The sequence below is a fragment of the Callospermophilus lateralis genome, chromosome 20 (genome assembly GCF_048772815.1).
Source record: "Callospermophilus lateralis isolate mCalLat2 chromosome 20, mCalLat2.hap1, whole genome shotgun sequence".
Taxonomy (NCBI): Eukaryota; Metazoa; Chordata; class Mammalia; order Rodentia; family Sciuridae; genus Callospermophilus; species Callospermophilus lateralis.
Genome location: NC_135324.1, coordinates 5,108,437 through 5,130,861, shown reverse-complemented (window position 1 = coordinate 5,130,861; position 22,425 = coordinate 5,108,437). Strand labels below are relative to the sequence as shown.

General features: G+C 52.0%; 1 protein-coding gene across 5 annotated transcripts in view; it reads right to left on the bottom strand.

The window, feature by feature from the left end:
* Vgll4 (vestigial like family member 4) overlaps positions 1 to 22,425 on the bottom strand; it is a 137,515-nt gene that overhangs the window by 21,914 nt on the left and 93,176 nt on the right. For all 5 annotated transcript variants that reach the window (XM_076841148.1, XM_076841147.1, XM_076841150.1 and 2 more), the window contains one exon: positions 12,468 to 12,657. In XM_076841148.1, coding sequence (XP_076697263.1) covers positions 12,468 to 12,657 — 190 coding nt within the window. The remainder of the gene's footprint in view (positions 1 to 12,467; positions 12,658 to 22,425) is intronic.

Below are 22,425 nucleotides of genomic sequence, written 5' to 3'. Positions count from 1 at the left end.
TCATCACGAGGCCACCTCCAGAGCCTGCCTGATGACCAGGGACGGCAGCGACTTCCATCAGTTACTTTAAAACTGAGCCCTGGCTAAGGAGGCTTCCCAGGACAGTCCAGAGGCCGCCTACTGAGAAACAGGACTGGGGGGAGTTTGGACCAGATCACCAAAGGCCACAGAAGAACAGAGACTTGGTTTTATTGTGTAGTCACAGCCACGGCCCGACACGCTCAGCGATACCCTCCACGCGCTCAGGGGAGGCACCAGCAGCCGAGGTACTGCGGCCTCCAGCACCTCCTCCACTGGGCCCTCCCGCCATGATGCTCTGCCTCACCAGGGCCCAGAGCGAGGGAGTTGGCCGTCTCTGGACTCAGACCCCTGAAACCATGAGCCCCAGGTACATTTTTCCTCCTCTAACCGGCTCCTCGGGTGTTCTGGTCACAGCAATGGAAAGGCTAGAACCCTCCCCGAGCACCTCCCCACTGGCCCGTGGTCGATGCAGCTCTTTGGAGGAAACGGCGCCAGGCGGAGGGCCCCGGTAGAGCAGGGCCCAGCCCTGGCCCAGGGGAGCTGTGGGGAACGGGACGGGGGGCGCGGGATTGGAGCAAAGCGCCACTGTTTTCTACGAAGACATGAAGAACTGCCATTTGCCAAGAAGAGGGAGGAAGGGGGGACAGTAGGAGGGGAGGGGCAGGTCCCTCGGCTGGGGAGGGGTCTGCTCAGCATTCTCCTGCAGCTCCCTGGGAGCCATGGAAGGATTCCAAGCAGAGAACAACACTTCAGGAACTTTCTCCCGAAGCTGAAGCGCCAGAAAGGAGGGTGCTGCACAGAAATGGGTCCAAACTGTGACCCAGGCTGGTGCCTATGCAGAAAAGGATTAGCAGCCCAGTGACAGGGCGTGACAATGGGTTAGCGATGGGGACGGGGCAGAGGGAGGAGGCCCCCAAGGAAAACAGGAGAGCTGTGCCGACCATGAAAACGAGGGACAGAGGCCCAGGGCAGGTAAAGACGACACGGGAGGTCCTCAGGTCAACTCGGGCAACCAGTCCTGAACTTGAGGTACACAGACAACATCTAAAAGGTGGACGGTCTGTGGGTGTGACGGTCAGGAACTGGCTAAGACCTGGCAATCCTCAATGTACAGTGGTGATTCTAGCATGAGTTTGTAGGTGACACCATCAGAAGGGTCTGTACAGCGAGAAGGACAGAGCCCTGGGGAATGTAACAATGACATGTCACATCCATGTAACATGGTTTCCATGTGGTTTGTCCCCACAAAAACTCATGTTGAAATCTGACTTCCTATATAGCTGGGTTGAGAGGGATTAAGGGTCCTCTCCAGAGACTGAGTTAGTTCCGACTGGGAACAGCTTCACTATCATGACAGAAATCAGGTCCCCTTAGTCCCCTCTTCTCTTAGGCACACGCCCTCTCTCCCTTCTGCTTTTCCTGTGTTATGATGCAGCATGAAGCCCTTGCCAGAAGCAGCCACCAATCTTGGACTTCCGGTCTCCCGAACCATGAGCTACATAAACTTTTGGTTATAAATTACCCACTCTCAATAATTTTGTTACAGCAACGGAAAACAGACTAGGACAATGAATTTGTGAGAAGTGGCCACAGAACTAGAAGAGGAACCAAAGGAAGCAAAAATGGAGAGACTATCGGTTTCAGAGGTCTCAGTCCACGGATGGCCAACTCCATTCCTCAAGGCCCAGGTAAGAGGGAACCAAGGCAGAAGAATGTGGTGCAGAAAAGCTGCTTAGGACATGGCACCAGGAACCAGAAAGATCCGAGAGTCCCCTCACCAGGACAAAATACAAACCCCAAATGCATATCCCAAAGATCCCCCTCCTCCAGCCACTCTCTGCCTGCCTACAGTCACTTATTAACCCAATCACGTCACCTCTGGACTTTCTTGCAGTGTCTCACACGTGAGCTTCTAGGGGACACTTTCTATCTAAACCATAACAATGGCACACGCAGGAAGAAATCCCATCACCATTGTTGGCGTGGGCGACGGCACTGGACCGGGGAGTGGGGGGATATGGAAGTAATTCACTCTCCAGACACAGCCAGAGAGGAGTCGGGACGGAAGGTAATCAGACTTGGGGACAAGGGAAGCAGGGTCTCGCATTTCCTCAATTTTTCTGGCCTCAGCGGATTTTACCAAAAGCCCCAGTATTAAAGGTGACACTCAACAGTCCCAAATCAAGAAATTATGCCACTATTTCATTTTAATAGTCAACCAGAGTTTTGTGGGTCTGAAAATTTATGGTAAGAGAATTCTGAAACCAAAGAGAACTGTGTGTGTGTTCGTGGCTCCATGGGAGGAAGGCTTGCATCCTCCGGGGCTCGGCTGCCAGAGCCGACCCCACAGCCCGGCGGCCCAGGGAACAGCTTTTGTTTTCTCACTGTCCTCGAAGCTGGAGTCTAAGCTCGGGGAGCCAGCATGGCCAGTGTCTGGCGAGGGCCACCGCCTGGCTTTCAGGTGGCCCCTTCTCACCGTGTCCTCACACGGCAGGAAGACAGTGCGCACGCTCTCTGGCGTCTCTTCCTCTAAGGTGCTGTTCCCGGGACCTCATGGAGCCCATCACCGCCCGAAGGCCTCGTCTTCAGAGACATCATGCTGAGGCCAGGGCTTAACAGGCTGCTGCAAGGACACGACTCCGTCCATTACAGAGTCTGTGGCCAGTCACGTTGGAGAAACCAGCTGAATGCCATCTCTGCACACAGGACCTAGAAAACTCCACAGCCCACTCCTTGATGGGCCAAATTTGGGGAGCAACGAGGGCTCAGTCTCAGACTTCTAGCGAGACCTGACCTGACAAGAGTGCATCTGTTCCTTCTACTTGACTTTGACCCAGTTTCTGGAGCTGGTTTTTCTCTTTTGGTGCTGGGGAAGGAACCCTGGGCCTCGTGCTCTGTCACAGAGCCACATCCCGCCCTCCCCCGTCCTCTGGGTTGATTTCTGGGTGGATCCCTTAGGTGCCTTTCTCAGGTCTCTTTAAGGAAGGGCAGGCCGGAGGTTTGTAAGGAAGGGCAGAGAAAGGCAGGGAGTCCAGTGTGCATTGCCTCTGCTGGGGTGACTTGGATCCAGAATCTGGACCCTTCTTTGGCGTGGCTTCTGGCTACTGCCAGCCCCAGCACGTTACTGCCACATCGACTCTCTAATTGTGCTTTGGAGACAATCAGTGGAGAAATTTCAAAATGCACTGTGTGTGCACGCACGCCTGTGTGTGAACCCCAAAACACAGCAAAGCAGAAAGAGTCCAGAAAGAGTCCAGCTCTGCCACCTACCCTGGGTGCGACCCCAGTCAGGGAACAGGCCCAGAAGCCGCCCTTGCCGTGCTCCAGCCACACACGGCCCAGCACGCGATGGCTTTCCGAGGGAGGTCCTAGAAGAAATGAGCCCTGGGCACCCACGCCTGGGCAGATTCCCCAGCACCAGTCTCTGGTGAATTCTCAATCAAATCTTTTAAGGTCTCAGGAGACAGCAGCTTACACCCTTCAGGACAGGGCCTTCGTAGTGCAGGGAGAACATGTGTGTCCGTGACGTCACAGGCCAACGTCAAGATCAGCCCTCTGTGTGCCCGAGAGCTGCAGCCTGTGTCCCCAGGACAGTGGCGTCCTTGTGCAAACAGCACCGGGGACTCAGGGAAGCCAGCGGGGGCTGAGGGAGGAACAGCAAAACCCGGTGTTGCTCTACCTCCTCAGATTCTGGGTGTACACCTTGACCTAAGCCTTCCATCTAAATATACTCCTTTTCCCAAGTCCAGTGTGTGCGCATAGAGGGGACTTCCTGCCCGCTAACGGACATGTCCCCCTACACCAGGAACGCTCCTTCGCAGCCCCATGTTTTCAAGGTTCTGGCCCCACTTCTACAACCTTCGTGACCCAGATCAGAGCCGCGAACACTAAATGCTACGTCCCCACACAGCCCAGGACAGACGGTGGATGACGGCTTTTGTTCTGTCCCCGATCCCTGGCACTTCTTCCTTCGATGTGTTGTTTGGCCAGAAAAAGGGCAGGAGCAAGATGGTGATCTGCCCGAGCAGCTCAGGGCGAAGACTCTTAAGGCAGAGGCGAAGCTGCTGGGAAAGGCTGATGTCAGCTCCGGGCAGCTCCCGCCAGGATAAGGAGGGCTTTGTCTTCAGCTCAACTGTGAAAATGAGAAAATGCCTCCAGCCTGACAAACAGAAACCCACACACACAGGTCAGGCCTGCGACCTAAGCAGAATGCTCCCAAGACAGGGACGCAAGAGGACGCAGCTAGCCACAGCGGGATCAGCCAGGGACCATGCTCCCGAGTGTCGGGGACGGGAACCTCACACCAGAGGCCCCGACGGCCTTCCTGCCGGGGGGCACTGACTAAAGACCTCTGTCCCCCAACTCACTTTTGTAAGTAAACACGCATGACAGACATGCACTGGGGGAGGGGCTGAAAGAAACAAAGAAAGAAATCCTAACTTAAGAATATCTCAGTTTCTGAGTTATTTAAAAATAAGGCTGTGAAAAGTCCTCTTAAGTTCACAGGACACTTTAGGGAATACCAATAAGACTGTGCATGGAGCCCAGGAGAACAGGACGCCAGGCGAGCCCTTCCCCGGCCGGACGGTGCCAAGGAGGGTGTGGCCGAGGGGGACACTTAAGTTTCAAGGGTTCTCTTCAACAGTCCAGTTTATGAGACCTGGAGAAGGTGGCGGGTGGTGTGTCTTCACATGCTTAAAACAAACTTTTAATTAGAAGTTTCTTTTTGAACGTTTTAAGCTAAAGTTACTATGGACTGTGCAACTAAAAATTGGGTCAGAAATTTTAAACAAGAATTTAAGAAGATTTAAAATGCCCTTCGCTGGGCAGACAGAAAACTCCTGTCTGGAGCTGGATGTGGCTCTGGGGCAGACCGCTTGCCTCGCGGGGACGAGGCCCTGGGTTCCGTCCCCATCACCACAAAACAGACAGTCCTTGTTTGTTCTCAGGGGGTTCCTACCTGTCCAAAGACACCATTTCCCTCTCTTTGGGGGACACTGGGCAGCAACTCCTCCTTCTCAGTTCCTGGGGGAACCATCCCGGGGCAGGGAGGATTGGGAGGGCTCTAAATCGCCCTGGACCGCCAGGCCAGCTTCCCCTCCACCACCCCCACGCAGCCTCTCTCAGCCAGTGTCAGCCCTTGTGTCCTGACAGCACTTAAACTGGTGACCATCCGAAACCACATGGCATCGAGGTCCTACATCAAATGACTCAGGGCAGCTGGTTGTGTGCCCTGTCAGGATCACCACCGCCCAGCTGCTGAGCGCAGCGCGCTGGCCCAGGTCACACGGCGGGGTGTGAAGCCTGACCTGTTGTCCACCAGCTGGCTGGAGGAGCGCGTCACAGGGCCTCCCTCAGTGTCACCATCTGTACAGGGGGGACAATAATGCCACCCACATCACAGGGCTGGGAGGACAGAATGAAGTCACGCCCAGGAAGCACGGGACGCCGCGGGCATACAGTGGGGACTCCAGGGCGCTGGCACGCAGGAGGGCCTTCCCACAGGGCTCCCGCGGTCTCTGGATGCTGAGGCTCAAGACCCCTCAGCGAGCCCGGGGACGGGGTGTCCACCTTCTCTGAGGCTCGCACGGCGCAGCCACACGCCCGTCCGTGAAGGCCTACGACGGCTTCCCACGCGGATCCCAGCGGCTCACCGGGCCAACGTATTGAATCACCTCAGCTTTTCAATTTCCTCTGGGCTCAGTTTAGTGACATGAGGAACGATTTCCTTCACTCTCTTGGAGCTTGGTGGTGCACACACAAATGCAGCCAAACTAAGGGACACAGAGAGGAGGAGAGGCAGGGGCCACCCGCGGGAGTATGGCAATGTCACCCGCACATTTGTGCACAAAGACCCCAAACTGCAGCCACCCAGAACACGTGAGGGTCCGTGTACGTAATCAGCCCCGTGCAAAAAATAAACAAAATCTACACAAAACCTCAAACCCACTTTAGCCAGTGATCATTTTCTAACCAAGTTTCCATTTTATGTTCACTACTTGATTTCAAAGGCTTCCTCTGGCCTCTGTGGCAAACTCAAAGAAACTGCTGGTTGAGTTCATCTGTTCCCCTTTCCCTCTTCACCTACGGAGAGAAGAATCACTCGGGCGGGGCGGGGGCCATTCCCCGGGGGCAGGCGGTGGAAGAAAGGAAAGGAGGGAGGAGAGCAAACAGACACCGGAGACCCCAGACCAGAAGACCACCAGCGGGTAGACCAGACTTGGCTGGTCAGTGTCGTGAAAGGACTTCACAGGAATGGCCACCAGCAAGGACGAGGGGCAGTGTTTCAGAGCAGCACCTCCAGCAGGGAGGCTGTCCTCCACCCAGCCTGCCTCCGACCTCGAGGATCCAGGCGGCCTGGGGCAGACACGGGTTAGAGCACAAGGCTAGTGGCCATGGCTGTGACCCTGGGGAGCCCATGGGCAATGACTTTGCAAGTACAGACCACTGACCAAAAGGAGGCCTCGCCAGCTGCCAGCAACACCAAGCCCTTCCGCACGACCTCTAGCACATGACACTCTAAAGCTGCAACTTCCTCGGGGGGACACAGCTGAGGCATCACTGAGTGGTCACTGGTTTGGGGGTCGTGCACAGCAGGGTCAACCCAGCTCCAACACTTCCGAGGTATCATCCTCTCGCAGCCTCAGCACCTGCTCCTGAAACAGCTGACACACAGCAGGTGGACAGCCAGCAGGCAAGGTTGGAGGACAGAGGACAGATACCGGCCTGTCCCAAAGGGTCACATCTCCTGTGAAGGTGAAGCCAGACGATGCATGTTCACGTGTCCTAGCACGGGGCCAGTCCACGCAAGCAGTCAACAAGTGTGCCCCTCACAGGTGACCCACTGAGCACTGTGACTGCCCGTACGGCCCCCGCAAACCTCGCGGGTACAAGCCACTCCACTTCTGAAGGGCATCTGCGGACGGTGCGCTTCTGCACCGCACCCTCCCCAGGACCCCAGCCAGTCCGCCCAGAAGTCTCAAGCCCAACTCGAACTGAGCGCCACATCGACCGCCTGCCCTCAAGACATCACAGATGCACGAGGTCCCCAGCTGCAGGACTGTTAGTACTCGAAATACTAGGAGCTACCTAACGCCCAACACAGGGGACTTAGGGGGATAAACTGTGGCAGGCGAAGTCAATGGAGGGGACTGCAGGTGTGACCAAGGATGAGAGCTGATGCAGAGGTGTCAGGGATGTGCTGCGAGCAGAAGAAACAACAGAGTCCAGAGGGGTCTGGACAGCTGCCACCTGGCGTCCCAGACAGGCAAGGGGGCGAGAGAACATTCGTGTATCTGCTCTGTTTACCAAAAGAAACTCAGGAGGGTGATGGTGGCTGGTGGGGGGGGGGGCAGAAAAGGTGGGCAAGTGACCAGCAAGGGGTAACAGTTGACTCAGTACCTACCTAATAAAATCCTCTCTTGTAGAAGCGTGTCACTGTTTTACAGGTTCAAAAAAAATAAAGCGGTCAAGATGGGGGTGGGGATCTAAACCTCCATGTAATACGTGGAGGTCCCAAAGGAGAAGGGGTGCTGCAGATACCTCGACCCTGACCGGGCGGGGGTGGTACGCACTGATGGGACACCTTCGGCATGAGGGGAAAAAACTGCTGCAAGCAAATCCTGAATTTATTTCCGTTTTGATTTTCCAAGTGGAGGAGGCACAGTGACCCTGAACGGAGTCCACGCTCATCGCAAGAGAAAGCCACACGCAAGTATGTTGGTTGGGAACGTGGGTCTCACTAGTGAAGAAGCAGGATGTGCTTTAGAGTGTCATGTGCTACCCTAGGCAGGAGAGGCCTAGGGTAGGAGTCCTGGGGAGAACTCGTGACTTCCCAGTTCTTTCCAAGAAAAGTGTCTAAGAACAGCTCAGTTCAGCAGGGCTTCCCCAGTGGCAGTGAAGTTGTGTCAGTCCTGTCCAATACGGTCACCACCCGCCCAACGCAGCTACTGAGCTTGAAATGTGCCCAGTGCACCTGAAGAGCTGAATTTTGTTTAATTTAATTGATTTATTTTATGGCACTGGGGATAGAACCCAAGGCCTTGCATATGCTAGGAGAGCTCAATACCACGTCCCCAGCCCCATAAGGTTTAATTTTAAATTTAAGCTGCCACCCATGGCTAGCGTCCATCTTACCAGACGCCCAGCTCTAGAAGCAGCAGCACCATGGTAACTCATCATGGTAACTCAACGCAACAGGAACACCCACCCATCCTGTAATCCATTTTCTTCTTATTGGGGTGGTGTTGGTGTGTGTGTGTGTGTATATTACTAGGGATTTAACCCAGGGGCACTTTACCACTGAGTTACATCCCTTTGACTTTCTTCTTCTTCTTCTTTTTTTTTAAAGACGGGTCTTGCTAAATGGATGAGGTCAGCCTCGGACTTGCCATCCTCTTGCCTCAGCCTTCCAGGTTGCTGGGATTACAGCTGTGTGCCAACATGCCCCAGACCGGGCCTTTTAAGTTCTATTTCCCACCAAAAGGAACCAGGGTCCCCTGCAGCGATGGCTTATTCCAAGGTCAAGCAGGTAGATTAGAAGGTGACTCTAGAACATTCGATTTGCCACAGAATAGGAAAGGTGCTCAATTAAAACAATAGCTGTGAAACAGGACTGCAGGAGTCGGGGAAGGGGCTCGGGGAGAGTGACACCCTTATATAAAACAGGGTCCTTAAGGCCACATGAATCACAAACAGGAAGACAGAAGAAAAGGGAGCTCTCCTGCTTACCAGGAAGAGCACAGTCGTAAAAAATCACTTAGTGACATTTCTATGAGAGTAGCCCCACCCCACCCTCACCCCATCCTGTAATCCATTTTCTTTCCAAACGTCAGATAAAATATTTTTCAACATCCATTTGTGTTCCTAGTACTTAAAAAAATATATATGTATGTACACACACACACACACACACTTCACCATATTAACAAGACAATTAATTATGAGCTCAAACGACCCTGGTCACCAATGGAAGGAAGAACCCAGCAATTCTCATTCCCAGGTGCTGGAGAATCACTAAGCAACCCCGCTCCCGCCCCCAGTCACAGCACATGAGATTCTGTCACGCTGCCTCCTAGCCTGGCTCAGAGCCATGCCAGCGCCCCACTGGAAAGCAGCCCCACAGGATGCTTCCAAAGGAAACGTGGCCTGAGCATGCGCCAGAGCCCCCCACTGCTAGCTGCCCAAACTGCTTTTCAGCAACACCCCCTTTCTCAGAACCATGGTCACTTCTTTAGTGAAAAAATAAACAAAACACATTTTCACAAGACGTCATTAACAGATTCTAGGAAGATCAAGCATAGAAAATCATTTTGTAATCTTAAAGAGACAAACACACATGGGTCATTTCCAAGTAGGTGTGGATCGAGGCTGACTGCAGAAAACTTCTAAGACATATGAAATAAAAGGGGAGCAGGCTAGAGGTCAAGGGGTGCACGTTTCATCACATCACATGACAGTACTTACCAAGTACCCTACACAGTATAAGTCAGAGGTGCCACATCTTTTCAGTTCACCTGTGAAATCTGTCATTAAGCTCTTAGCGAACACATGCAGAAACCCTGGTGTGTCGTTGAAATTGAGGGACGCCCAGAATGAACTGACTGCACGTCAATCACTTTTCCAACTTACGATTCAAAAGTCACCCGAACGGCACACTTAAAAACAGTTAAGGGACTGGGGATGTGGCTCAAGCGGTAGCACGCTCGCCTGGCATGCGTGCGGCCCGGGTTCGATCCTCAGCACCATATACAAACAAAGATGTTGTGTCCGCCAAAAACTGGAAAATAAATATTAAAAATTCTCTCTGTCTGTCTCTCTCTCTCTCTCACCTCTCTCTTTAAAAAAAAAAAAAAAAAAAAAACGGTTAAGATGAAGGGCACAGAGGCTCACAGCTGTGATCCTAATGAGCCCAGAGGACCTCAAGTTCAAAGCCAGCCTGGGCAATTTAGTGACACCCTGACTCAGAATAAAAATTAAAAGGTCTGGGGACGTGGCTCAGTGGCAGAGCAGCCCTGGGTTCAATCTCCAGTACTGCCCCTACCCCTAGAAAAAAAGGTTAAGATGATACATTTACTGCCAGGACACTCCTGTGCACACTTTAATGGAGGCTGAGACAGGAGGATCAAAAGTTCAAAGCCAGCTTCACCAACTTAGCAAGACCCCTGTGCAACTTAATGAGACTCTGTCTCTAAATAAAAAGTAAAAAGGCCTAGGGATGTGGTTCATGGTTAAGGACACCTGGGTTCAATCTCCAGTACCAAAAACTAGATAAAAATTAAAAATTTTTAAAAGGGGCAGTAGCCACCTAGCTGATGTGAGCACAGGGGGTCTAGTAGAGTGAGGTGCTACTGTGTCTTCTTTCCTAAAATTCTGCATGATGGTGTCAATTATGAATTGCACACAAAATTTAATAATTCTATCTCTATTACTTAACTCTTAAAGTTGTGTACAATAAACACAGACCTATACTTCCAGGCCGTATCTGTAATCAAGCCAAGGAGTTACAGAATCATTTCTAAGTGTTTTCACATTCTAATAATACCAACGTCTGAAGCTGAGTGTTTGCCGTCTGCCGAGTGCTGCACTAAGCACTCACAATAATCGTATGGGGAGGGTCCCCTGGTTACTCCCACGAAGGATAAAGAAGGTGGGATTCAAACCCACGTGTTTAGACTAAAGTGTACACATCTCAAACATTAAGTTCTCTATTAGCAGCTCTGAAAAATGGAATCATTCATAAAAATAAAGCCTACCATCAAGTGTGTGCCACCCTGGGTCCAACTCCCTGCATATTTTAGCTCTAATACTTAAAATAGTTGTGTCCACTAGCTATTATCACTGTCATTTTACAAATAAGGACATTCAGCTCAGAAAAACCAAGGGACTTGTCAAGGCCTCTGGCAGGTGGCAGAACGAGGATTGAAACCAAGGCCTGTTGGATCACAAAATGTTGTCACAAAGCTGACTCTTCCTTCCTTTAAAAATAAAACAAACAAAAGGAACTGGTCTCTGATCCAGGGTTAGGAAGAGAGGAGAAGAAACTCCTAGTAATGGAAGGATGGACTCCAACGGTCCAGAGGCCAGCAGCCTCCCCAGTGTGCAGAGCTGGTGGATCTGCAGGGCCCTGCTGCGGCTGGATTCCTGATTGTAGCAAATTCCAGGGCTCCAGACTGCAGGCTCAGCCTCTGACTAACACTGCAGTGATTTATTGAGGATAAATACCTCTGTCAGTGTCTTATGACTGAACACAACAGGCCAAGCAGATTGGAACGCCAGGAATGCGAGGCTGCCTGAGCTCTGCAGCTAGGGCCACCTCCAGCTGCAGAAGCGCCCTGCCTCCAAGGAGGAAGCCCTCAGAGCCACCTCCTGGCCCAAGGAGCAGTGTCCTTGGGAGTCAGACTGGTGAGACCAGCCTCGTGGAGGACGACAAAACATTCCTTGGGCTGGCTGGAGGGAGGGGCAAGGCCAGGACCCGCGTGCCCACACCAAGCCTCTCCTCCCCACAATCAGAGTGCTTCACCACCACGGCTGACAAGACACCAGGCTCCGATGGTACCAACCCAACCGGCTATACAACTGCCACCTGGGACTCTGCCAGGGGCTGGCCAGGTGCCTCCACATCCTGAAAGCATGGGGAAGGCAGTCGGCCCCCTTTGAGGGGGGGAGTGTGGAGAGGACAGGTGGGGTGGGCGGGGGCAGAGCACGGTGCCCAGGAGCAGGCTGCGTTCCAGGTAGGAGCCTGGTCCTGCCACTCAGATCCAGACCGCTTGTGCTTCAGCCCCTTCATTTTGCAGAGGAAGAAACCAAGGCCCATGGAGTTACAGGGATCTGGGTCAAGACAGTGGAGCGCAGGTGTTGCTGACAGATGGGGGACTGGCACCCAGGCCTCGCGGTCCAATGGCTGGGTCTCCGACCACTGCTGCAGGCTGAGGTCGGCAGGGACGAGCAGCCCCTGGTGCTCAACACGGAAGCCTGGCTCCCCTCCCCAGGAGGGTCTCGAGTTCGCACCAGGAGCACAGAGGTGCATCCCTCACGCACACACGTCAACACGCATGATCCAGACCCCACTCAGCTGCCAACCCCACCCTCTGCTCCCCCAACACACGACAGTCACTGACATCAGTTCTCTCAAAAACAATCGGTAGGCACAGGAGAGAGGAGCCCAGTCTTCCAGACAGGCCCTGGAGCTCTGAGAGACTCTTCCCTTCAATGGGGACACGCAGCCCAGGAGGCCCAATCTGCAGGAAGGAAGGAAGACGCGTCTCTCCACCAGCTGTAAGGTCACCTGGGCACCTTCCTGGCAGAGAGAGCCATTTATCTTTGACAGAAAGTACCTTATGAACAACTTAAAAAACGACAGCTGAATCACTGGCACAAAGTCCAATATTCAAGAAATCGGGCCCCAGCCTGGGGCTGCGCAAGCCCAGGAAGGAGAAGGGACTTACATGTGGGGGTTGAAGATGCGACTCATCTTGGAGACGTGGTCATTTTCACAGTCGAGGTCCTCGTCCCCAGGCTCCATGCTGAACTTCCTCTTGCTCGGGCTGATGGGAGGAGGGCCAGTGCGATGGCTGCTGAGGGCAGAGGCCACGGGGAGGGTCTGCATTCTGGGTTCTCCCCTGAGAGCAGCTTCACCTACGCACAGAGAGAGAGATGATGCTGTCACCAGGCAGGACAGCCCCCATCTGGGTCCCCAGGCTCCCCTGCCTGCCCGCCCGGCCCCTTGCAAAACTGCTCCCAGTGGAAAGTTTTTGGCAACGTGACGGGCTGCCTGCCACCCTCAGGACATGGTCTGAGCCCGCGTCCTCTGCCAAGCATGGGGCGTTTGACATCAACGCGGTTTTCAGCACAGTCTTCAGGGTAGAGTTTAAAATGAAAAGGTGCAATACAGCAGAGAGGGAGGAAAACAGCATCCGCCACCCACGACCTCAAAGGCTAATTTCAAACATGGAAGGCCCCTGACTCCCAGGTACTCGGCTCCCTCTGCCAGGAGAATGCCCTCCCGAGCCCACCGCCACCTTCTCTGGCCTGTTATGCTTTTATTATATTTTTGGTATTTTTTTGTGTTTTTTTCAGAACAAGGAAAACATATGGGCTAACAGTTCACATTTGCCCCTGAAGTGAAAAGGAAGAAAAAGACATTGCTTAATGAGAAATAAACATTTTATTCCTAGAAACGGCTTGTGAAAATCTGATGCCGTTGGTCTGGTTATCAGCACCAGGTTTCAGTGTCTAACCTGTGGGGGGCAGAGGTACCATTCTCCAGACACTTTTCAAAGTCAGACGCCCAAATTGCAATTCTGATTTTGATATGATTTGACACCTTGGTGTTTTCTACACCCACTATGTTAACAGGCTTTGTCCCAGATGATAACTCAGTGTCTCACTATGAATTAAAGCAAGTGTGAACTTTCTCATTGATAACAATTTTGTGTGTACCTTCCAAACTTCGTCACCAAGAGTGATAATTATTTCAAGTGAAATGTACGTCAAGCTCTCCGAGTCCCACGGGGGCGGGCACCTCGATTTTTCACAAATAATCACCCTTTTGTTGTGCAATATGTCCTGGTCTCTGAGGCCTGACCAGTTCTGTTTCCTTTTGGTCACAATTTGAGAGTCATACTGGGATGGAGTCGACTCATCGGAGGCCCTGTGGCACCTAAGAAAAGCAATCTGTCTGCCACCCCTCCTGCTCAGATCATCACAGATGTGTCGCGGGTTTAACAGACACTGGCTTCATACACACACGACAAATGCCATTTTGTTACGGGAAGGAGGGAGGGAACAGCCTCTGACCATTTACCAGGAAAAATAAAAACTCTGCCAATTTAGTCAGCAAGATATAAACTCACAAATATACACTGACCTATCGTACACCTCCAGGCATGGCTTCTTATAAGGGTTCTGGCCCCAAAACAAACTGGAACTTTCCATTCTAAATGAAATACAAAAAATAAAAAACCAACCTAATCCTAGGCTAGGCTGCGACCCTTAGAAAGTCGGTATGACTCTGGTTTGGCCACCACTTCCTACCGAGTAGCTTTTGTATATTAAAAAAAAAAAAAAAAAAAAAGCAAAGATAATCTTTCTTCCTTGGTAAATTAGAAAATACTAATTCCAAACATCCCCCTTTTTTCTTGTCCTCCTCCTTCCACAGAGAGAAAAGAGGGTGTCCCCAGGTAAAACTTCCACTGCCCAGGCAACTTTCTGGGGATCCCTGATGACAGACCCCCAGGAATCAGCAAGTGTGACTCAAACCTCAGGTCAAAGTGGCCTGGCCTCCCACACTGTGCCCAGGGTGTCTCAGCACCTTGGCCTGGAGCTGAGGGGCGGGGAGAAGGGAGCTCTGTGGACCCCTGAGCTTTGGCCACCATTTCATCAGCCGACTGCTGGGTGGCAACAGAAGTTGCTATGGAAAACAAGCGTCACGGCAACAAAGTCAGATCCGTCCAAGAAAGGAGCTCGTCATTCATGACACTGTGGCACGGAGAGCAAAGGCTCCCGGGAAGAACAACATTCCCTCCCCCTCGGGGCTCCAGAGCCATCCTAGTAAAAATTCTTGTGATCCTTGGCATTTCAAAGTTCATCAAGCGGATGCACTGCTCAATCTAAAGACTGAAAAGAAAAAAGTCCATAGCAATTCTCAGAAACCACTGGAGATCCCTAACCAGGGAGTGGGGAAGGGACCACAGGAGACCCCCTAGATGACCCTTGAGCTGGAGGTGACCTGGAGTTGCGGCACATCAGCATCTCGGAGGCTGCGCTGGAAGGAGCCTGGGGAACGATTGGCTGGGGATGGAGGCCTCGGGTTCCATCCCCAGCAAACACAGAACATAATTATTTAGTTAAATTGATCAGATAATTTATGTTCCAATCCTGCTCTTCCTGCATGCAGTTCTACTCTCTGGCCTCCCATAGTGAGGGCCTGGGCCAGGTAAGACCTTCCAGCCCTCAGAGGGACTGAGCCACAGTCCCGGAATCAATCAAGTGACCAACCGACCAACATTTACCAAGACGTCATCACACATGGGTTTGTGATACTAACCCAGCAAAACCAAAGTGTGACCCTCGAATGTCATGTGTGTGTTGAGAAAGATACAGGTGACCCTGGGTTCCAACAGACTTGGAAACCATGAGATGAAACAACTCTCACAGGTTTCTTAATGGCAGGTCTTCTCGTCTGTCAGACTGCAAGACAGAAACCCTGCTCCCCGCCATCATTCTGCACCGTCCCCTCGTGCCATCTCTCAAAGCATCGTCCTCAGCACGTCCACCACCCCATCCCCAATGCCCAGCAGTCACTGGGAAGCCATGCCCAGACTGCTTCTGCACTCACAAATGACAGCCAGGCGCTTCCTTGTATGTCCAGGCAGAGCCACCCTTTCTGAGCCCTCACACTTTTAACCCTGGAAGTTAAACAGTCACCACTGCACACAGAACTCAAGGTCCACCCGCCACACCCTCACCAGGGTCTCCCCTCAGGCTCCTCTTATCTGAAGTCTGTGTGTCCTGCAGAGTCACTTCAAAAGCCACCACCTTCCAGACCTCGACCTCTTTCTACTAAAATCTATCATGGTGGCGGTTGCCTTCCTACTTTGTTTTGTGCTCCTTGAAGAAGGGAGCATCTATTTTATGAACCTGAGAATACAGAACACGGTACATGCACACCACGATGCTCACATGAAGGAATGAGGCAACGGTACAGGCAGGTGACAGATTTTTAGGTTATATTAAAGACCTAAGATGCCACAGAATAAGGAATAAAATCTATTTAATAATACATTTACATGAGCAGCTCTCATAAGTCAGCAATGAAGAGAGAACTTAAGCTGGGTACAGCAGCAGACGCTGTGACCCAGCCACTCGGGGAGGCTGAGGCAGGAGGATCGCAAGTTCCAGGCCATCCCTGGCAACTTAGTGAGACCCTGTCTCAAAATAAAAATGGCTGGGGATGCAGCTCTGGGGTACCCACCCCCTGGGTCCAATCCCCAGGACAGCAAATAAAAAAATTTTTAAAATGCGGTATATCCCAGCAAGGAGACATAATTCAGCCATTAAAAGGAATGAAGTCCCGTTGGTGCTGTGGCCTCTATGAACCTGGAAGCAGGGAGGTAAGAAGGAAGCCAGACGCAAAGGCTGCGTTTCTATCAGATGTCCAGACCAGGCCCACCAGAGACACAGAGTAGATTAGCGCGGCTGTGGGCCGGGAAGGGGACTGGGAAGTGACAGTTAACAGGTACGGGGATTCTACTGGGGGATGATAAAAATATTCTGCAACCAATTGTGGGAAGGTCGCACGGCTCTAAAACATAGGAAAGCCAACGTCGTGCAGGCTTCGGGCGAACTGGACAGTGTAGAGATGCACCCCCCAAATAATAAAAAGATAACGGAAGACTCCAGTATTATCGCATCCTTCTCTCTCTTGGGCTTTTCACACTTAACTGCTAAACGAATAAAACCAGGAATTTTTCCTGAGTTTTAAAAAAAAAGTCTTGACATTGTGGTAACATCTCTGTGATGTTCAAGTCAGACATTTTTTCCTTTTTTGGGGGCGGGAGATACCAGGGATTGAACTCAGAGGCACTCAACTGCTTAGGCACATCCCAGCCCTATTTTGTATTTTATTCAGAGACAGGGTCTCAATGAGCTGCTTAGTGCCCTAAGGTTGCTGAGGTTGGCTTTGAACTCATGATCCTCCTGTGTCAACCTCCTGAGCCCCTGGGATTACAGGCGTGCGGCACTTGCGCCTGGCCATTTAACTACCTTTTAACTCACAGTTATAACTAAAGAGATCCTATTTTAAAAAGAAAATGCCTTTGGCCTTTTCAATATATGTATATAATTTATAATTTATTTTTTAGTTTAGTTGGACACAATACCTTTATTTTATTTATTTATTTTTATGTGGTGCTGAGGATCGAACCCAGGACCTCGCACGTGCTAGGTGAGTGCTCTACCTTTGAGCCCCAGCCCAGCCCTTTTTGGTCTTTTTAATGAAGATAATTTTATCCAGGTGTGTGTTACTGAAGAAAAATGCCTGCTACATGCAAAAAGTTATGTAACTGTTGTTTTTTAGTCTTGGTGATAGTTCAAATGAATGGTTCAAAACTTCCTTAAATACTTTCCCCCTCAATTGAAGATAAGCAAACATTTGGGCCCAGGGTTTTACAAGAATCAGCATATACATACTTCAGTGAGGAAAAGTTTAACTCAAGAGAGGAAAGGCAGAATCATTCGGTTTTCTGATGTGCTATGTGGGGACAGACAAACATCACAAGAAAATTCTGCCTTCGGAGTCAGAAAGCAGCAGAGCCCCCAGCAAGGCGATTCAGAGAAAAGAGACTCCCTTCCTAATCGTATTATCTTCGTATCTGAAGGATTCTAAACGCTCTCCCCTTCCTACATCGTAATACTGCCAAGACGCAAGCTTCTCTTATGCTCAAATGGCGCATTTAATGGATGAGACCACTTCTTAGCGGGACATAAAATAATGGTTCATCTGAGAGAAGATGAAATACAGAGCCTAACGTGGAAGGCTTTCAGAACAGCACTGAGGCTGAGGCTGGCCTCCAACTGGCGATCTTCTTGCCTCAGCCTCCTGAGTCGCTGGGATCCCAGGTGTGCTCTGCCACCCCGGCTTATCTGGCTCTAACTTTTAAGGATGGATCTTTTTTGGCAAAAGTCTCTGAACCTTGCCCAATGGAGGCTTTATGTCCCCCCCTCACCCCACCCTGTTTATCATGTCTGAACCTAAATCTAAGACATAAAACCACAGCTGGCCTCTCCAAGCCTCCCCACGGCGCTGATCTGTCTCCCGTCTGACCACAGCCCCTGGCAGCCCAGCTGACATCACCCTCCCAGCGAGAGGCACCCTGATAAAAGAACCGGAGCGGAGCAGAGCTGCAGTGCAATATTTCACGGCTCATCCCACGTGTCCCAGCCCATGACTGTACTGGGCAGGAGCCCACAGGCGGGGCTTACTCCTTTCTTTGTCTCAGATAATACTCCTTTGTCTCAGAGACCAGAGCCAGAGGAGACGGGGGACCAGCCAAGTCAACTTCTCTCAAACAGTTGGACCTGTGGCCAACCCCATCCTGGGGTGCGTGTGCGTGTGTGTGTATGTGTGTGTGTGTGTGTGTGTGTGTGTGTTGAAGAGGAGGGCTGTCAGGCAACACCATACAACAGACCCACACAGTGGCACCAGGATCACTAGAGATTCACTGGCTCTGTCCCCACCAGCCCCCAACCCACAAAGTCCCTTTCACAACGTCACTCTCAAGGTGGACGCAGATCCAGCCCTCTGCTTCCTGAGTCCCATCTCAGATCCGAGAGGTCAAATCTCAGGTCAGTGTGGCCCGTGCAGCCAGCCGGGCTGGCCTGAGCAGCGCCCGTCTTTTCTTTATAGCACGACGAGATCGAGGAAAACCACCCCCTTCACAGCTGACCACAAAGAACACCAGGAAGGATGGACATGCAACATGGCAACACCACCTGCGCAGGTGGACAGACGCCATTTTACCTAGAACTTCAAGTCCTCCACGTAACTGTGCCAACATCCCGCGCTGGGGGCCTGCCTGTATCCAAACCAGCACGTTTCATTTTCAGAGCATTTTCAATGTCACCTGTTATCCTGGGATTTCCTTAGCCCAGTCCTGTAAGGCGAGCGGGGCAAGAATCGTCCCCGACCCGAAGCCAAGGAAACCAGTGTCTGGAGGACTGAGTGACGTGCCCCAGGCCCCAAAGCTGATCAACAGAGGCTGCAGGAGGAGCCTGGGCCAGAGTCCCCGAGCTTCATGTGCTTCCTAGGTGTGCAGAGTGCGTAAGAGGTGAAGGGGTTAAGACAGAACTGGGGGGAAGCTGGGACTGGGGGGGGCAGGGAAACAGACGGGGGCAGGTGGAGGACACAGAGTGGAAAGGAAGGAAGTGGGGGTCCAAGTCTGTCCCCTCCAAAGTCCCAGGACTTCAGAATGTGACCTACTGGGAGACATACTTTGAAAAGGTCCTTAAAGTGATATAAGGTCACATGGGCCCGACAGCAATACTGTGTCCATGTAAGAGGAAGAGACCAGGACACAGACACCAGGCAGGGAGAGCGTGAAGACGGCGAGAGGCTCAGACCAACAACCAGTGGACACACTGATCCTGGGCTTCCAGCCCCCCGACCCGTGGGAGAGAAATCGTCTTTGCTTAAGTTCTTCAGACCCCAATGTTTGTCACGGCCCCAGGAAACTCATGCAGGGAGGGAGGGAGAAAAGGCAAGGGGGGGCAGGGCAGGAAGACCTTCCCAAGGTTTCAGCCCTCGAAACCTTGGAAGCTCCTTCCATCCTCCATCTACCCGAGTGGGCTCCGAGACGGCCTGGCTGACGTGACAGTCTGAGGCACCAAGGCTGGGGGAAGCACAAGGGTGGGTCCTGGCTTCTCAGCTCGGTACCAGGAAAAGCACCCAGATGCACACTATGCCTCACCCCAAAGGCACAAGGAGCCCTGGGGGCTGTCCCGGAGGAGCTCGGGTAAAGGGCAGTCTCCGCGTGGCAATCCGACTTGGCTCCTCCCTGCACTGCACTGACCATATGGATGACCCTGAGCTCCCACAATTCCTGCAGGGGAGGAGGGTGCACTGAAAACCCCTTCACTAACCGGGACTGGGAGTCAGGGCTCTGGAGTGTGACCCACTCCAAACAGAACCAATTCTGATGTGTGAGGGGCTGGGGAGTCTGTATTCCCTCCTGAGGTGTTGTGGGGTTTTTGGTTGTTTTTTTTTTTGGGGGGGCGGGTGGCTTTGTTGTTTTAGTGCTGGGGATTGAACCCAGGGGTGCTTAACCCCTGAGCCACTTCCCCAGCACTTTTTATTTTTAATTTTGAAACAGGATCTCACTAAGTTGCTTAGGATCTCACTAAGTTGCTGAGGCTGGCCTCAAACTTGCAATCCTCCTGCCTCACTCAGCCTCTTGAGTCGCTGGGATTACCAGTGTGAGCCACTGTGTCTGATTCCCTTCTGGTTCTGAATATCTATGATCTCACAGGGAATGGGGAAAACATTCCCTAAAAACTTTTTTATTTCAAAGAAATGTCAACTTTAATTCTCAGCATGATTGTGAATATATACGAAAGACTTTTAAACAGATTGAATGGAAAAGTTAGTCTGGATATCAGAAAGCACTAAATTGGGTACAATGGTGCATACTTGTAGTTCCAACAACTCCAGAGGCTGAGGCAGGAGGATCACAAGTTCAAGGCAATTTAATGAGACCCTGTCTTAAAATTTAAAAAAAAAAAATTAATTGAAAGGGCTGGGAATGATGCTCAGGGGTAGAGCACTTGCTTAGCATGTGCAAGGTCCTGGGTTCCATCCCCAGTATTATTTAAAAAAAAAAAAAAAAAGAGCACTAACTAAAAATACTCTAAACAAAAAGTTGTCACAAGCACATCTAGACATTGCCATTCACGTAACTGGCAAGTTCTACACTCTTAAAATCATTTTGCTGTCCTTGGGGTTGAAGATAAGTCCCGCCATCTCACTTACCCTGCTGAACCACAGTAGAGTAACCTGGGTGGAATCAGCCCACGGTCAGCATGTTCAAGTTCCTGTCTGACCACAGCTATCATTTCAACATGAAGAAAACTCAGGTGCAGCTACAGCAATGTGCACAGCCTGCAGCTCAGGCTACCTGGGTTTTACCTTGGGCTTTGGCCTCATGAATCATTATTGGTATTTTTTTTTTTTTTTTTTTAAAAAAAAGCACCTATCACCTTCCCACCCCCCAACCTAACACCCACCATCTCCTCTTCCTGGCCCTCCTCTCCCTGGACTGTGGTTCTGCCAGCAGCCTCAAAGGGTCTGAAGTACCGTAGGGAACCAGCTGTCAGTGGGAGGCCAAGACCTGCTTTTATGAGCAGGGACACACAGTCTGCCTGAAGATGACAATGATGGCCACTGTGACACAGGTCCCGCCATGGGCATGGGCCTGAACCCAAGGAGCAGCTCCGGGAGCTCTCGGGCCAGGTGCACAGAGCCCTCCGAGTGGAAGAGGCTCTTCAGGCCAGGCAGAAAGCCTCCCCTGTGTTGACTTGCAAATCCACTTTGGTAACAGTCTACTGTTAATGAGGAGGAGGAGAGTTATGAAAGTAAATTGTTTGCAGATGGTTCTAGAGGCAGGAACTTGGCAAGGGGCTCCATTTCCTCCCTGGTGGAGCCTGTAAATGGTTAGAAGGAGCCGCTGAGCCGGAGCAGAGAGGAGGCTTACTCGGACCCCTGCCGCGGCGGGGCCGGCCTCCTGAGGGCCTCCTCCGGTGGCAGGACACAGGAATGAGGCTGGGGGAAAAGCTATTCCCTCCAAGTGTTTGGTAAGAAATGTTCTCTTCAGGCCGTCTGCTAAGCCACAGGTCAAGTATCTGAGGTCGCAAGTTGGTACGCGCATCTTCAAACCACTCTGTATTTGAAAGAAACCCTGGAGGGAATGGCGGGGTCACAGTCCCTGAGTGGGCTGTGCCTTAGAGAAAATAATCACCGACCACTGGCGGAGGGGGAGGGGGAGGGGGAGGAAGAGGAGGACCCTGGCACAGTGGCACCTGCAATCCCAGCATTTCGGGTGGCTGAGGCAGGAAGATCGCAAGTTTGAGACCAGCCTGAGCAACTGAGCAAGACCCTGTGTCAAACTAAATGAAGAAGGGCTGGGGATGCTCCTTGGTGAACTCCTCGATTTCATCACCAGGACAGAGAGAGAGAGACAGACAGACAGACAGCAAGACCCTGTGTCAAACTAAATGAAGAAGGGCTGGGGATGCTCCTTGGTGAACTCCTCGATTTCATCACCAGGACAGAGAGAGACAGACAGACAGACAGGCACAGAGAGAATAAGAATCAGTGAGACCTGAGGAGCCCCGCCCAGGCAGTCTGCAGCATGTTGGGGTCCGTCAGCTGCTAGGGCTCCTGTGTTTTGAGGAGGGTGGGATGAAGGGGACCTCCGATGTCACTCTCGCCATTCACCAACAAAGGGCACAGTGCCCAGGAGCAGTGTCAAGAGCACCCTCGGCTCCCCCAGGGCCTGGCTGCCTCCCCAGGGCTGTCCCCACATGTGTGACGGGGTCCACATGACACCAGCCCCAGCGCCCAGCACACAGTTGGCGCTCCCTGCTCCGTCCGGCCTGCTCCACTGCTGGGCTCGCTTCTGCTCCGCCCTCTCCCTCTCCAGAACCCACTCCGTGTCCTCTGCCATTTCATATTCATCCCTCATTTCAAACCCAACTCCAAGGCCTCTCGCCAGCACCCCCGAGAGCCTCTCCTTGGAAACAGCCTCAGTCTGGACATGGTTTAAGAGTGACCACAGGTTCATGTGTTGGGGGCTGGTCCTCCGGGTGGAACTGGGAAGTAGGGCCATTAAGAGGTGGAACCTACTGGGAGGT